The sequence below is a fragment of the Hypomesus nipponensis genome, chromosome 2, assembly GCF_054491055.1.
Source record: "Hypomesus nipponensis isolate SF chromosome 2, ASM5449105v1, whole genome shotgun sequence".
Lineage (NCBI taxonomy): Eukaryota > Metazoa > Chordata > Actinopteri > Osmeriformes > Osmeridae > Hypomesus > Hypomesus nipponensis.
Genome location: NC_140362.1, coordinates 16,214,003 through 16,227,164, shown reverse-complemented (window position 1 = coordinate 16,227,164; position 13,162 = coordinate 16,214,003). Strand labels below are relative to the sequence as shown.

At 41.8% G+C, this 13,162-nt stretch overlaps 1 protein-coding gene across 3 annotated transcripts; it reads left to right on the top strand.

Moving 5' to 3' along the window:
• Positions 1 to 4,756: 4,756 nt before the first annotated feature.
• Positions 4,757 to 12,977, top strand: ice1 (KIAA0947-like (H. sapiens)). 3 transcript variants are annotated; one of them, XM_084708569.1, is made up of 21 exons: positions 4,757 to 4,990; positions 5,065 to 5,123; positions 5,339 to 5,450; positions 5,561 to 5,637; positions 5,722 to 5,759; positions 5,860 to 5,942; positions 6,133 to 6,209; positions 6,309 to 6,346; positions 6,447 to 6,529; positions 6,635 to 6,671; positions 6,762 to 6,818; positions 6,926 to 7,009; positions 7,095 to 7,144; positions 7,301 to 7,510; positions 7,664 to 10,195; positions 10,395 to 10,560; positions 10,680 to 10,840; positions 11,011 to 11,201; positions 11,369 to 11,469; positions 11,608 to 11,706; positions 12,460 to 12,977. In XM_084708569.1, exons 1-21 carry the CDS (start codon positions 4,901 to 4,903, stop codon positions 12,639 to 12,641), a joined length of 4,527 nt encoding a protein of 1,508 aa, XP_084564695.1. In that variant the 5' UTR covers positions 4,757 to 4,900; the 3' UTR covers positions 12,642 to 12,977. The 3 variants fall into 3 exon arrangements, with proteins under 3 accessions (XP_084564695.1, XP_084564694.1, XP_084564693.1); XM_084708568.1 differs by having other exon boundaries at positions 7,232 to 7,510; XM_084708567.1 differs by having other exon boundaries at positions 7,095 to 7,510.
• Positions 12,978 to 13,162: the final 185 nt, after the last annotated feature.

Sequence of the window (13,162 nt, the reverse complement as noted above, 5' to 3'; positions counted from 1 at the left end):
AAAAAAAGCAATAAGCCCCGCGAGTCCGTGGTTTACGCTGATTTTAGAACAGGTAAGAGAAGTTGTTAGACACGACGCGAAGCGGAGTGCCAAAAACCCCCTTACCTGTTCTAACATTTTTGAATGCTTAAATTTACGCACCCTTGTCAGCACTGAGCGATATTAGGGTTAGAGTTTGTGTATACACACAACAATAAGCAGTATTAATTAGACGACTATAGAAACTGTCAGGGTCAAATAACAAACTAAGTCGCTTTGCATAATAGCCTCCTGGTCTAGGCCCTACTACAAAAATGCATAACGGACATTTGTAACTGATAATTAATAAATGAATTAACTCATGAGTTAATGCATAGGCTAGTATCTCAGAAACATGTACCTTATGCATTTTAGAGCATTGAAAATGTAGACAACAAAAGGTTTAGCTCAATTTCAAATCTATACGCTAAAGCAACAGTTTCACACACAGTATGTTTTAGACATAGCCTTTGTTTGTTAGACACACACATCTTTGCAGAAATTGGTAATGCATAAAACGACATGCATTACAAACAAACAAAACTTGGCGATGTAAAAGCACCATAGACAATCCTTAAACGCAAAATCTGGCAGAGAACAAATCCATGCAAAACACTTCTACGCGTAAATTGCGTGCACTTACTGTACCGGGCTGGTGAGTTATCTGCAGTGCGCGAGCAGAAATGGACCCAAATTATGCATTGTTCTGACACTCCTCACACCCCGCCCCAAACCCAGAAACCTGGATGATTGGGGAGTTCGAGTTTCCAATGAATTTCTGTAGAAATGCCTGCTTCGTATTATATAGTTTATGCCAATCCAAACTGGATCACAGGATCTTACTGTGATTCTTAGCGGTGAATTTGTAGGTTCCCATTCTAATTGCTTTTCAGAATGTGAGGGAGAAGCGAAGACATGTGAAAGTGCGCTTGCAGGATTCAAAGTTAAGGTTATAACCATAAATATACAAATAATATGTTTAAAAACAAAGTTCCAGTAGTATACTTAAGAAATTAGCCAACATATACATTTTATTTAAAGTATATATTTTTTTATAATATATTTACTAAAAGTGTACCGTATAGTATAACATTTTTTAAAGTGTGTTCAAAGTAGGCCTATAAACGTTAAAATTGGTAAAAGCATGATGGCAGTATACTTTTTATATATTCACAGATAGTACACTTTTTCTTACTATAGGCCTATTTCAAATGTACTAGCCTATTGAAAATGTGAATATGTTTGAAATACTCTAAAGTGTACTTTTTTTCCCACCTGGGTAAGAAGGAAGTACGGGTGATTGGGACAAGGGTGCAGTTGCAAGACACAATGGTTGCACTATCCTGTGATTAAACTACAAATAAACCGTTTTTGCTATCTCACCATAACGCAGAAACCTTGAAAAATTATTTTGGATTTTTGTTTGTTTATTTCTTACAGATTGTGGAATCTCTGAGTGCACCCTTGTACTTTCGTTTCCACCTTTATGGTCTTGTCAGATGTCTTTTCTGAGATGGACTTGCTTTCCTGATAAATACACTGCTGAGAGATGGATAGAGTATTTAGCTGAGCTGATGTGTGCTGGGATGAATACTGTATGCATGTAGATGCATGTTGGGCTCATCACTCACCACTTCCCCCTCAGGGAAAGGAAAGCAGTACAGTCCAGATAGGTTTGGAAGACATGTGCTTTGAGATGTGAAAGGATTTGGATTGGTTGTACATTACCATTGTTTGTTTTCAAGTAGGCCCTACACGCCCAATCAAAAGTTTTAGAAAATTGTTCCTGCTTTTATAGAAATGTAAGCAGTACAATAACCCATGAATAACCTAAAATGGTAAAAAGGGGGAGAAGAAAATAAACTAAAAATGATGAACATTTCAAGATTATACAAAACATTTTCAGGGAACAAGAAATGGGTTCACAACTAATAGGGAGCGCCGAACCAAACTATCACCGGTAGGTCCTATTACGTATATTTTCTTCACAGTCAATCTGAAATTCTCTGGTAGAGCAGCAGTCTCCTGCCAGTTTATCAGTGATGTGGAGCAGTTGTGCAAAGAATAATAGGCTCTTTTTTTTTCTATCAACAGATGGTTCCACCATTAAACGTTAAGGGGGTTAACGTAGGCAAATATTCAACTGCCAACTTTTCCAAGGAACAAGATTTTTGTTGTTGTTGTAGGGCCAACCACTGCGTGTGTCTCACGGCCAATGCGTGAGAGTTGGCGTCCTTGTCTTATAATTTATAACACGTGTGGCATCACCTCCTCCAGTGAAATTTGGAAGACGGGAATACTAGGCTACATTCCTAGATATTCAGGTTACCAAGGAAACAGAACCTATGGGAAACCAGATGCAGCCTGTAGTAAATACTAACTAACCGAGAGTGAGGTCATGCCGGTGTTACAAGCCAACTGGTTTTCAAGCCAACTGGTTTCCCAATGTTAAGGCTGTGCGTGCACCTATCAGTCCGCCACTATCACCAGATTCGTCACAAATTCACAAACATATTACTGGCGATTCTCAAGTCGGATCTCATATTTGCTGCGGCAAATATGAAAGTAGGCCAATAGGCTACCTGCGCATTACATTAGGCTACCATTTGCGACAAAATAAATGGAGACAAAATAAAACATTTGCAGGCTCGCATGAAGTGGGATTCGATCCCACGAGCAAAAACACCTGCATATTTACAAATCATTGCGTTATACCGTGAGCCACTGAAGCACATACATGTAATGGTCACTTATTTTTTAAGTAGGCGTTGGCTTTCAGGCAACATGTTGTTTTTGTTCTTCTGAATCAACTAGTTACCGTAGACACCACCCTGATGTAGGCTAACTCATCACGTATTTGGAGTTGTCTCAAGGCAATAGCCATATTAACCACATCTTTTGGGGTTAGGCTACTGGAGTTCACCCAAAACAGATGGTTTAGATTTACCTTGCCATGATTATCAGAAGTATGATCACGTCTGTGCCCACGTTTCTATATCATGCAGAAACGATTTAAGTAGGCTATTACTTCGCAATATGTGGTACCATTAGAATCTGTGATATCGTGGTTAATATGGCTATTGCCTTGAGACAACTCCAAATACGTGATGAGTAGCCTACATTCGGGTAGCCTAATGTAGTGCGCACGTAGCCTATTGGCCTACTTTATATTTGCCGCAGCAAATATGAGATCCGACTTGAGAATCGTCAGTAATATGTTTGTGAATTTGTGACGAATCTGGTGATAGAGGCGGACTGATAGGTGCACGCATAGCTGGGAAACCAGTTGGCTTGAAAACCAGTTGGCTTGTAACACCGGGGAATATCAAACTGAGGCTGGAACGTATCGACCGAGCGAAAGCGAGGTTGATACGGCAAAGCCGAGATTTGATATTTCCCGGCATGACCGAACGGTCGAGGTTAGTAAGTAGTTTATTATATGTCATTTTTTTTTAGCTTCTTTTCATTTTGTAAACGAAAATAAATGGTACCCTAATTGTAGCTAGCTCTCAAGTCTTCTCACGTTGTGTTTCATGTGTTGCCTAGCAACATTACTTTTCATAGAAAGCGGACAACATGGTTCTGCTAAAATGGCTTTAATTTCAACACAAAATAACGACACAAGTGATTAAAAGAGTCTAGTCTTCATCCACGCATTTTTGATGACAAATCTTTTCAGCGTCATCTGGATAGTAAAACTCAGCAGCTGACTCGTCGCTCATTTTGAATATGACGTCAGAGGGCAATACGGAGCCGTATTGACCGCTGAGGGCAATACGCGTCTGGCATGACTCCCCATTAGCCAATCAGAAAGCTCGTACCGTCGTTGCCATGTAATAATAATATGTAATGAGCAGTAGGGGGCCCTCAACACCTATTGCCCAGAGAGTGTCTATGAGTGTCATCTATGCGAGTAGCACGTACCTGCAGAGCCGGGGAGCTGAAGGACCGCAGTTTCAGGACCGCAATTCTAGCACCCTCGTTTTATCTAACATAACCATGGACCGGAACAAGATATTCAATATTTTCCTGCAGTAGTGAATGTATACGGCTCGACATTAAATTATAACAAGATGAAGAAGGAAGTGATGTAGGCTAGCTTGTTTAGTAAGAATCCTACGCACAGTTTTATAAATGAGACCCCAGGTCATATTCATCCCTTTTATCGGTTAATTTGTACAAAGACCAACCTGTTTCTGAACTTAAGTAAGTGGGCCTGTATCCACCAGCTGCTTCACCTAGCTAGTTAAGACACAAATGGAAAACAAGGCAGTCATGAGCATCATAAACCCGGGCCAAAATGTGGGGCCTAATGGTGAGAAAAACCTACACCTTTTACTGGGCAGGTGATGGAAAACAGTATATAACCATTAGTTAGTTAATTAAAGGTATAATAGGTAAGATGTTTTCAGTAAAAAAAAAAGTCCCCTATCACCATGTGTGAGCTATCGAGTACCTCTGACACTTGTTTACTATTAACAGTACCTTCGTGCCTGCCTCTGGGTTGGTTTAATTGCGCCCTTCTCAGTCTGTTGCCTGCAAATGTGTAACCATTTGTATTTGATATGCAAATATAGTGTTCGGTTGAGAATACTTAATAATTTCAATGAATTAAGTATAAATATATATAACAATATGTATATATCATGTTGTAAATCGTTTTTACACTGTCTATCCAGGACACCCTTGTTTTATTTGTAGACTGGCATTTCTTAGAATAGCCCGGGTCCACATTGGGGTCCTCGGTCAACGTGGTGCACGCGAAAGTTGTTGTGAAGTTATTTAGCTAGCATCTGCGGCAACTTTCTCTAGCATATTTACGCAGTTTTGTTTACTGAATAACGTCATTGTTTTGGTATTTGTAGATGCCCTCAGTTTTATTATGATGCCTGGGGAGAATCATTCAAAATTGGTAAAAATCGCAGCGGACGCCACTATTGGAGCCTGTCAAAATTGCACTGTTCTGCATGAGGTAAGTTGTGACTAACTATTAGGAAGCTTCCCTCAACAATACATAACTGACGTTTTGTTTAACGATTACAACAGAGTCTGACTGGATATGTGGCGGCTTTCGTGAAATTGAAACAAAAGATAATCGATTCCGAGTAAGTATTGAACGTTTTTCCTGACATTAGCTTTTGTTTGCAAGCTATCGTAGCTAGTTCTTCAGTCATCATGACCCAGTATAGTAATGTTTAATACCTAGAGTCTCATAACTGAATCCAATCGTCGCATATGCCTTAATAGAAGACTTATTGTGGTCTGTGACGTTCATACGTGCAACTGATAAGTAACCAACCAGCCTTCCCTGTCCTTGCAGTGACACTAGCAACTTGCATGCACAACTAGAGGAGCTGCGGCTGAAAATGGCTCCGCTGGAGAAAAGAAACCTTGAGTATGAAGTGATGCAGACAGAACTGGAAGAGACGCGGGTATGAGAACTCTAGTTAAACATTCAAAAGATAAAGCTACTTTCTGCACCTTGCATCAGGATAGTTGCCCATCCATCTACTCATAATGTCCTGATGAACCCATCCTGAAGGTCAGCCTGAAGGTCCATCAGCAGATGACAGAAGATGTGGACAAGCTGAAAGAGGAGAACAACAACTCTCTGGCGCTGTAAGACACAACCTCCTGATGCTGCTACAAAGAGCCTTTTCATGGTCTACTATGTTGTGGTTGACCTCTGTTTCTCATTCACAGAAGAAAGACACTTGAGAACCAGCTGAAGGAAGCAGAGGGTGTGTCATGAATAAACTGCTACAGTTTGAATCATCCTTGTATCTTTTGTTGTGCTGTTAAATCCACATTACTCATTCTTACTGCCAATTTCTTCATTAGAGAAAGCTGAGAAATATAACATTGAAAATGCACACCTGAAGATTGAAAAGGCAGCATTTGAAAATGAATCTCTGAAAGCACAGGTGAGTTATTGGGATTTTTAAGAAAGCATGCTCTTTGCCCTTACTGAATCTCAGTATTTGAAGACTGAAGTCTCCTGTTATAGCTTGAAGACCTAACTGAAATATTGGACATGCATTTCCTGTTTAAACTGTAAATAGGATTTGGCTTGTTGTGGCCAAGCTTGATTGCATGATGCATCTTTCTACTCAGGCGTCCTTGATGGTGTGTCAGAAGGTGGCTGATCAATTGGACAACCTGAGAGAGAAGAACGCCAAATTGTTAAATATGTATGACTTGATTATTAATTCAGGACATCATCCCCTTTAAAAAATGTTTCTCACAATTCACTCCAAATTTGCTCATTACTTACAAAATCTTATTTACAGAAATATCATCGTAGAAAATCAACTTAAAGTATTTCAAGGTTGGTACAGTTTCTTACATTAAATAAACTATTCCTAGTTATATTTCTTAGTTTTACTTGCAGTAATGTGTAAATATTGTGCCTGGTGGCTCACTTTCAGAGTCAAATCTGAAGAAGGATCGTATGATATCGGAGTTGCAAGAAGAGAAGAGTAAATTAGAGAGAAGTCTTCTAGATAATCGGGTATAGGCACTAAAATCCCAAAGCATGTTTTGTTGTTATTTTATATTGCTATAGCGAACCTTTGATTTATGCTGTATTGGATTTGTTTCTGTTTTTGTTTTGCAGTTAAGAGTTGAAAAATTGGAGAAGCAAAATAATAAGGGTAAGTACGAACCATCCCATTTGTTTTCTTCAGAACCATTCTCAGTCACTAGTTTGTAATCAAAATGATATTTATTTTCTTCTTGTTCAGAAGTTAGAAGCACTTCAACTCAAGCAACTGAAACAGAAAAACCAGGAGTTGATAAGGGTAGGTGTTTCATCAAGTGTCCTTTTTTGTATCACGAGAAAGAACACTATTGTCCTGTTAAATGGGTTTAAAGCAAAAATCATCAAGCTACACTGTTCATTTTGCAGAAAGATTCCAGAGGCTCCTAGCAGATCTCTGGTCATGTGTAGAACCTGTATCTTCACAGACAGCAAAGACAGAATGTTTTTCTGGTTGGTTTCCTTCACCTGTTGTGACATTAAACAGTCAAATTGATGGGTTATTTGATACCACTGACTCTTTTTTTACATCTTTCAGGATTGGTAGAAAACGGCACCAGGCAAATATTAACCCCTGCTGTGAAAGATGTATGCTTACCTCAACTTACAAAATCTCAGAAATCACAAGCTGCACTGAGTGTTCATGGCATCCACCTTTCTCTCACCTCATCTCAGAACACCTCCACGCCAACCCTAAAACCTGTCAAAGCCAAAGTGTTCTCACAAGATTTAACTGTTTCAAAGGTAAAACCTGACAGGAAGAAAAAGCGGTCCAAAGAGCACTTAAACCACAACCCTGCAGTTGTCAACTGCAAAATGGGAAAACAAGCGTGTGAGCATAAGCTGCCCTGCAGTGAGGAACAGGAGTGTAGCAGAGATGTGAAGGCCATCCTGGACTGGTTTAAACCACTGCCTCCAGCTATTTCACCAATGCCAGGCTCTTCAGCTCCATGGGTAAGAACAACTTCATTCTTCATTCAGTCTCTTCATTCATTACTTTTAAAGAGGGTGTAAAGGCAAAGTGCAAACGCTTTAAAAAAGAATTTCATATTCAGTACACTGTCACAATTTAGTGTCAATAAGGTCCATTTACTGTCATGTTTACAGGAGTGTGAAGACGATCCAGTGGATTCAGGAGATGGACAGGACACTCTAAAAGACTCCTCCTCCACCGTCACCGCAGCTGAAACAAGTGCTCTTGATGTGAACTCTGAATCATCTCAAAAGCAGACCACAAACTTGTCTGTAAAGAGTGGATTGGGTGGAGAACCGCCTCTCCTCTGTGAGACTTCAGTACGGACTGACAGTGTTTCTGTGGGGACCAAAGCTGGCAGATTGATTCATGGTGGAATTAAGGATGTGCCTGGGAATGAAAGTAAATCTCCTGAACAGGATGACATGGACCCACCAGGTGGAACTATCCCGATGCCCTCAGAAGAGACTTTGCCTTCAAACTCGGTAGAAATCCAAAACCACAACATCGTCTTTGAAACCTCTACGAGACAAGCTCAAGGATCTGAGACCTCTACAGGACCAACAAATGGATCAGAGGACGTGATCATGATGGACACGGATACTGACCCCATTTCTCATGACGCTAAATTCTCCATTGTGATTAATTTACATGAAGAAGGTGGAAATGCTTGTGTAAGTTCTGCTGTAGACATGTCAGAGTCTCTGGAGTCACAGATTAACACTCAATCTTTGAATTCCAGTAAGGAGAATGTCACCAACTTGGAGAATGACAAAGAACCATGTGAGACAAGAAGTACCAAGACTGAATCTGTAAAACCATCCACTGACATTGTTATAGATTTCCCCATGCATATGCAGGATGTGTCCGTTACTGAAAGACAGAGCCATTGTGAAGTCCTGGAGAACCAGGATGAAACTACCAAAGGAAATCATCTCGCTGGGATGGATGTTGAAGAGTCCAACACTTCCATAGCTGTAACTGTGGTTCACCCAGCTGTTGTCCCAGATGAGGGGCCTGCTAAACCAGCAGTACAGCCTCTCTCTGGGAAATCTTTGAGTGATGACGCTTCACAAATGAGCCTCAACAATCCTGATACTCTCAGTGACGGTTTGACAACTGGAACTATGGAAGGACCTACGGTAGAATCTCCATCTGGTACAGAGAACTCTACAACTGGGCAGAATTGCCTGGGACCACAAGAGGAAGTCCATTCACTTTCTGAAGTTTATACAGAATGTTTACAGACGAGTTTGCAGAGAAATGTGCAAGACGAGATGGCTACAACACCTAAATTACTTGACCCATTGCCTACTGACCCAGGGTTGCCAAAAACAAAGAAAAATTTAGATAAACTGAAATGTATTTCATCCTCTTTAATAACAGAGTCGTTGCAATCACCTGAAAATCAAGATAAGATAAATACTGACAAAGTAGTGACAGAGGAAGATGAGATTATTAGTGTCGTATCGTTACCATCTTCTGAGTCCCAGCAAAGTGATCATGAACTCAAAAAGAATGCACCAAAACTACTGTACTCTGAGGAGAGGTCTAGTTCTAATGTTGAGTGTGAAAGTGAATCTCACTCTAATGCTCAAAAAATTGATTTATTAGAAGACAGTGCCCAAGAAGAACCAGAAAGGTTACTTGGTTCATGCGCAGTTATCCTTGAAAGACTAAATCCCACTGTTAGTCCTGGAGTTGACTCGGAAGTTGTCCCCAAGCACATCCATGTCCAAACTTTGCCCATGGCCCCACCACATCGCTCAAAGAGCATTGTTCGAGTCAGATCCGAAATGGGCCCACCCCTTCGCCCTCTAGTGCTACCTCTGACAGCCACACCCCCAAAACCAGTGAAACTGGTCAATCCAAGGCAGGCTATTGGGAAACTATCCTTCCCTTCGCCAATGGAAGGACTTGTTTCTCCTCAGGAAGAGACCCCTCCTATGTCACACCAGTACTCACCATCCCTCAACACTCCTCCACCTGCCAATGGAGTGCCGTCATCACCCCTGCAGTTTGGTTCAGCCACCCCGAAGCATGCCGTTCCTGTTCCAGGAAGACTCCCCTCATCGGCACTAAACTCCACCCCGTCCTCCTCTAGCCCCGCCCAGGAAAACTCGATGAGGATTCTGGACAGCATGTATCCAGAACTTTCTGCCCGCGCTCGGACCCTCAGTATCCTGCGTGGAAACGTCAACCTGGGTATATCTGCGGCCGAGAGTGGAACCACAACTTCCGTGAGTTCCGTCAGCCAGATATCCAGCTTCAAGTCCATCAACTCCTCCTCCACCGCCTTCACTAAAACTGAGCTGAGAGGGAAGAGAACTGGGGTCAATATGCTGCTACCGAAAAGTGCCAAAAGGCTCAGGCTGGACACATGTTCACCTAGTCCTTCTGCCCCAACTGGTCCAGAAGAAGCTGTCCCTGAGAAGGACTGCTTACCTGGAGATCCTCCACACCTCACCACCACCCCTCAGTCTAAAGAAAAGGTTGAACCAGATAGACCGATGTCTGTTTTCCGGGCATTCGTAAAGATTGAAGCCCAGTGTTTTGACCTCTTGCCAGTAATCAAGAGCCACCTGTTTGTGGGAAACCGGACAAAAAAGCCCGTCCTGAGGGATGAGGAGAAGGAGGTGCTCTGTGAATTCTCCCAAAACAGTCAGGTTTGTCACATTATGCACTATGCCAAGTTCTTGTTGGACTGCTGTAAGACTGTATGCATCTCACACCACTAAATCATGTATTTATCAAACCATTCACATACTATACGTGTTTTATATGCGTTCAAAAAGGGTCCATTTAGATTTTTTTTACAGAATGTTTTTTTACCAATCTTACGTGCTAATTTGATGTTATTGCCAGTTGTCAGATGAACTGATGTCGGCCATTCTGTTGAAACTGAAAATGGAGAGAGAGGTTCTGAGCGAGGACCACCTACAGGCCTTCTGCAGGGTCTACACTGGGCTGTGTCGACAACGTAGAGACCGGGAGAGAGCCCACATCCTGGCATATAGCATCCTCAGAGAAAGTAATTAGGACAACCTTGACATTGGCTGCTGACATCTGCTAAATGTTGCTAAATGGGGGTTGTTCAAGAACAAGCTGTACGTTGTTACATTTACAGCCATGTTTTTGTGTTCACCACAGATTTCCCCAGCGCAGCAAAGCTCATTCTGTTCATGTTGACCACATGGCACAATGTCTTCTCACACAGAAGTGTTGTTTGCCAAGCCATTCACACTATAACCAGGCTTAAGGCCTCGGAAGAACTGCTCACCTGTCTGACAGCTTACTTTGACTGGGAGAAGGTATAATGAACCACTATCTGTATGAAATCAAATCGAATAGTTCATTGATCTCACACTTGATTAAAATGTTCAGGCGTCGTACTAGTAGTCGGTGAAAGAGGACAGAAAGTCAAATGTAAAGTGTGATTTATCCTGCAAGTCCAGTATTACCACAGATTTTGCGTCTCCAGAACCCACCTGGTGACATCGACGAGATGCTCACTTGCTCGCTGGCTGCTCTCCGTGCGGGGACAGATATGTCCTTCCAGAAGCACGCCCGTCAGGGAGACGACCTCAGCACCTCGGCATGGGAGCTGGTCTTCACCCTGGACCTGCTGTGCTCACACAAGCGCTGGCAGTGGACTTACGACAACATACTCAGGTAACAGAGGGCAGCTGGTCAGTGCCATTGAACATATATTTCTTAACTGTCTTATTTACTTGTTTAGATGACTAAACTACTAAGATTTTAGAACTTCCAATTTCTAAAATGACCAACATTAGTCCCGTGAATGAAGCATAATGTTTTTGTTGATGTTTCGATTCAAGTAAAGAGCTGTGGCCTCTGATGAACGCCTGGGTGATCCAGCCCAGGACTCAGCAGGCGCCTGTCCGGGATGTTACTGTGGCTGCTGTCCTGCGGCTCATTGGTAAGTGTTTGTTTACCAATAGAAACCCTGTCATGCATGTACCATCTCTAACTTACATGTTCATTCTGTGTAACAAAGGCTAGAAGATGTGATGGTAATCCACAGTTGAGGTGAAACTCTGGGATTTGTGTTTGTCAGGTCGTCTGGGACAGCTGGGTGTGAAGGAGAACTGCAGCTCCACTGTGAAGACCATCGCCAATGTCATCAACACGTTTGGCAGGCATGGGAAATCGGAAGGTAAGATTCAAAAAGACTCATTGGCTATAGGTTACACTCTTTAATTATTTATGAATTCCACACACTATAAATTATCTGCGAGGATAGGAAAGAAATTGAAGAACATGCGTGTTAAGGAGGTTATCTGAAGAAGGCAGGCCGGAAGGAGTCACGACAACAGAAAGTTGTTTGATTCTTTGTTTGATCCGGGTTTGATTCTTTGTTTGATCCGGGTACTCGACTAATAAACCAATCAGTTCAAGACAAACTGATGGCATGAGTGAAACTCTGTCTCTCAGCCATGCTTAAATACATGAGTTTGGACAGTATTGATATAGAATGTACAGAATTGCTTCCTTAACGGGTCTTCAGTGGTCAGTACACTGATACACTAGAGTATTCACTAACAGGTGAACGGGTCGTTAATCACGTAAGCCCTGTTTTGTACATGATTTGTCTCAGTCTCCTAACTGTCTGGACTGTGTGTCATATTCTGCTCAGTGGACGGTCTCGCTGCAGGACCTCTTGACCTTACAGATACTTAGGCTTTACATGTACACAGAAAATCTGCCTTACAATGGGGGTAATCATAGAGGGTTGGGTTTTCATTTTATTTTTATGTTTTTTTCTCTTCTTTTTTTTTCTCCCTTTAGAGTAATTGAGGTATCCGATAGGGCAAGGAATTTGGGATTCATTTGGGATTAGTTTGACTATAAAACACATACAGCAGTAGGAATGCCCTGTCTGGTCTTACCTTTTCCCCCTGACTCCCAGGTGTGCCATGGGAGGTCCAGTTGGCAGCAGTCTACACCATCTATGACCTGTCACCTAGCAACCCAAAGGAGGCTCTGGAGGCTCTGGCAGGTTGGCGTGGCGACACCAACCAGCACGTCCCGCCGGCTGTCACCAGCTGCATCACCCAGATAGCCTCCATGTGCCGACAAATCAAGACCTGAGAATCATATCTCATACCAAACTTGTGTGCACACACACTCCTGTCTGTTCCACACAAAATCCCTGAGTTATCCCTAGTGACCGTTCCACAGAACCATTGTCATTTTGTTTGCTCATGCAGACCAAAGGTGTTCTTGATAGAAGGTCAATCCTATCTATTCATGTTGGGGTCGGTTTTTCTTCTTCCAATGTTTAGATTATGGTCTTTCTTCTTTTTTTTTTACTTGTAAATGTTCTGAGCATCAAGTCTGCTTTTGTAAATGTTTTGTACATGTGTTAAATACAGAGTTTGTGTACTTTTACAAATTGAAATATAAACATTAAACATTATGATTCTATGTGCTGTGTGCTTTCTCCATGACCTAGATAGTTTTAACTCGAATTCAGGCCAATTTATATGAGTTGATTACAACTTCATTCATTACAATAAAATTAGAAAGGACAATGAGTATGAGCCTCCTATTTAAAAAAAATGTCTTCCATGCTGTCGACATTTTGCTAGGTTCAATTGGGGTACCTGATC

Excerpts from the sequence above, each read along its gene's own strand:
- ice1 (XM_084708567.1), top strand. The coding sequence starts at position 4,901 with ATGATGCCTGGGGAGAATCATTCAAAATTGGTAAAAATCGCAGCGGAC. Across the intron at positions 5,943-6,132 it reads ATGAATCTCTGAAAGCACAG|GCGTCCTTGATGGTGTGTCA; the intron begins GTGAGTTATTGG and ends CTTTCTACTCAG. Across the intron at positions 6,672-6,761 it reads GGAGAAGCAAAATAATAAGG|AAGTTAGAAGCACTTCAACT; the intron begins GTAAGTACGAAC and ends CTTCTTGTTCAG.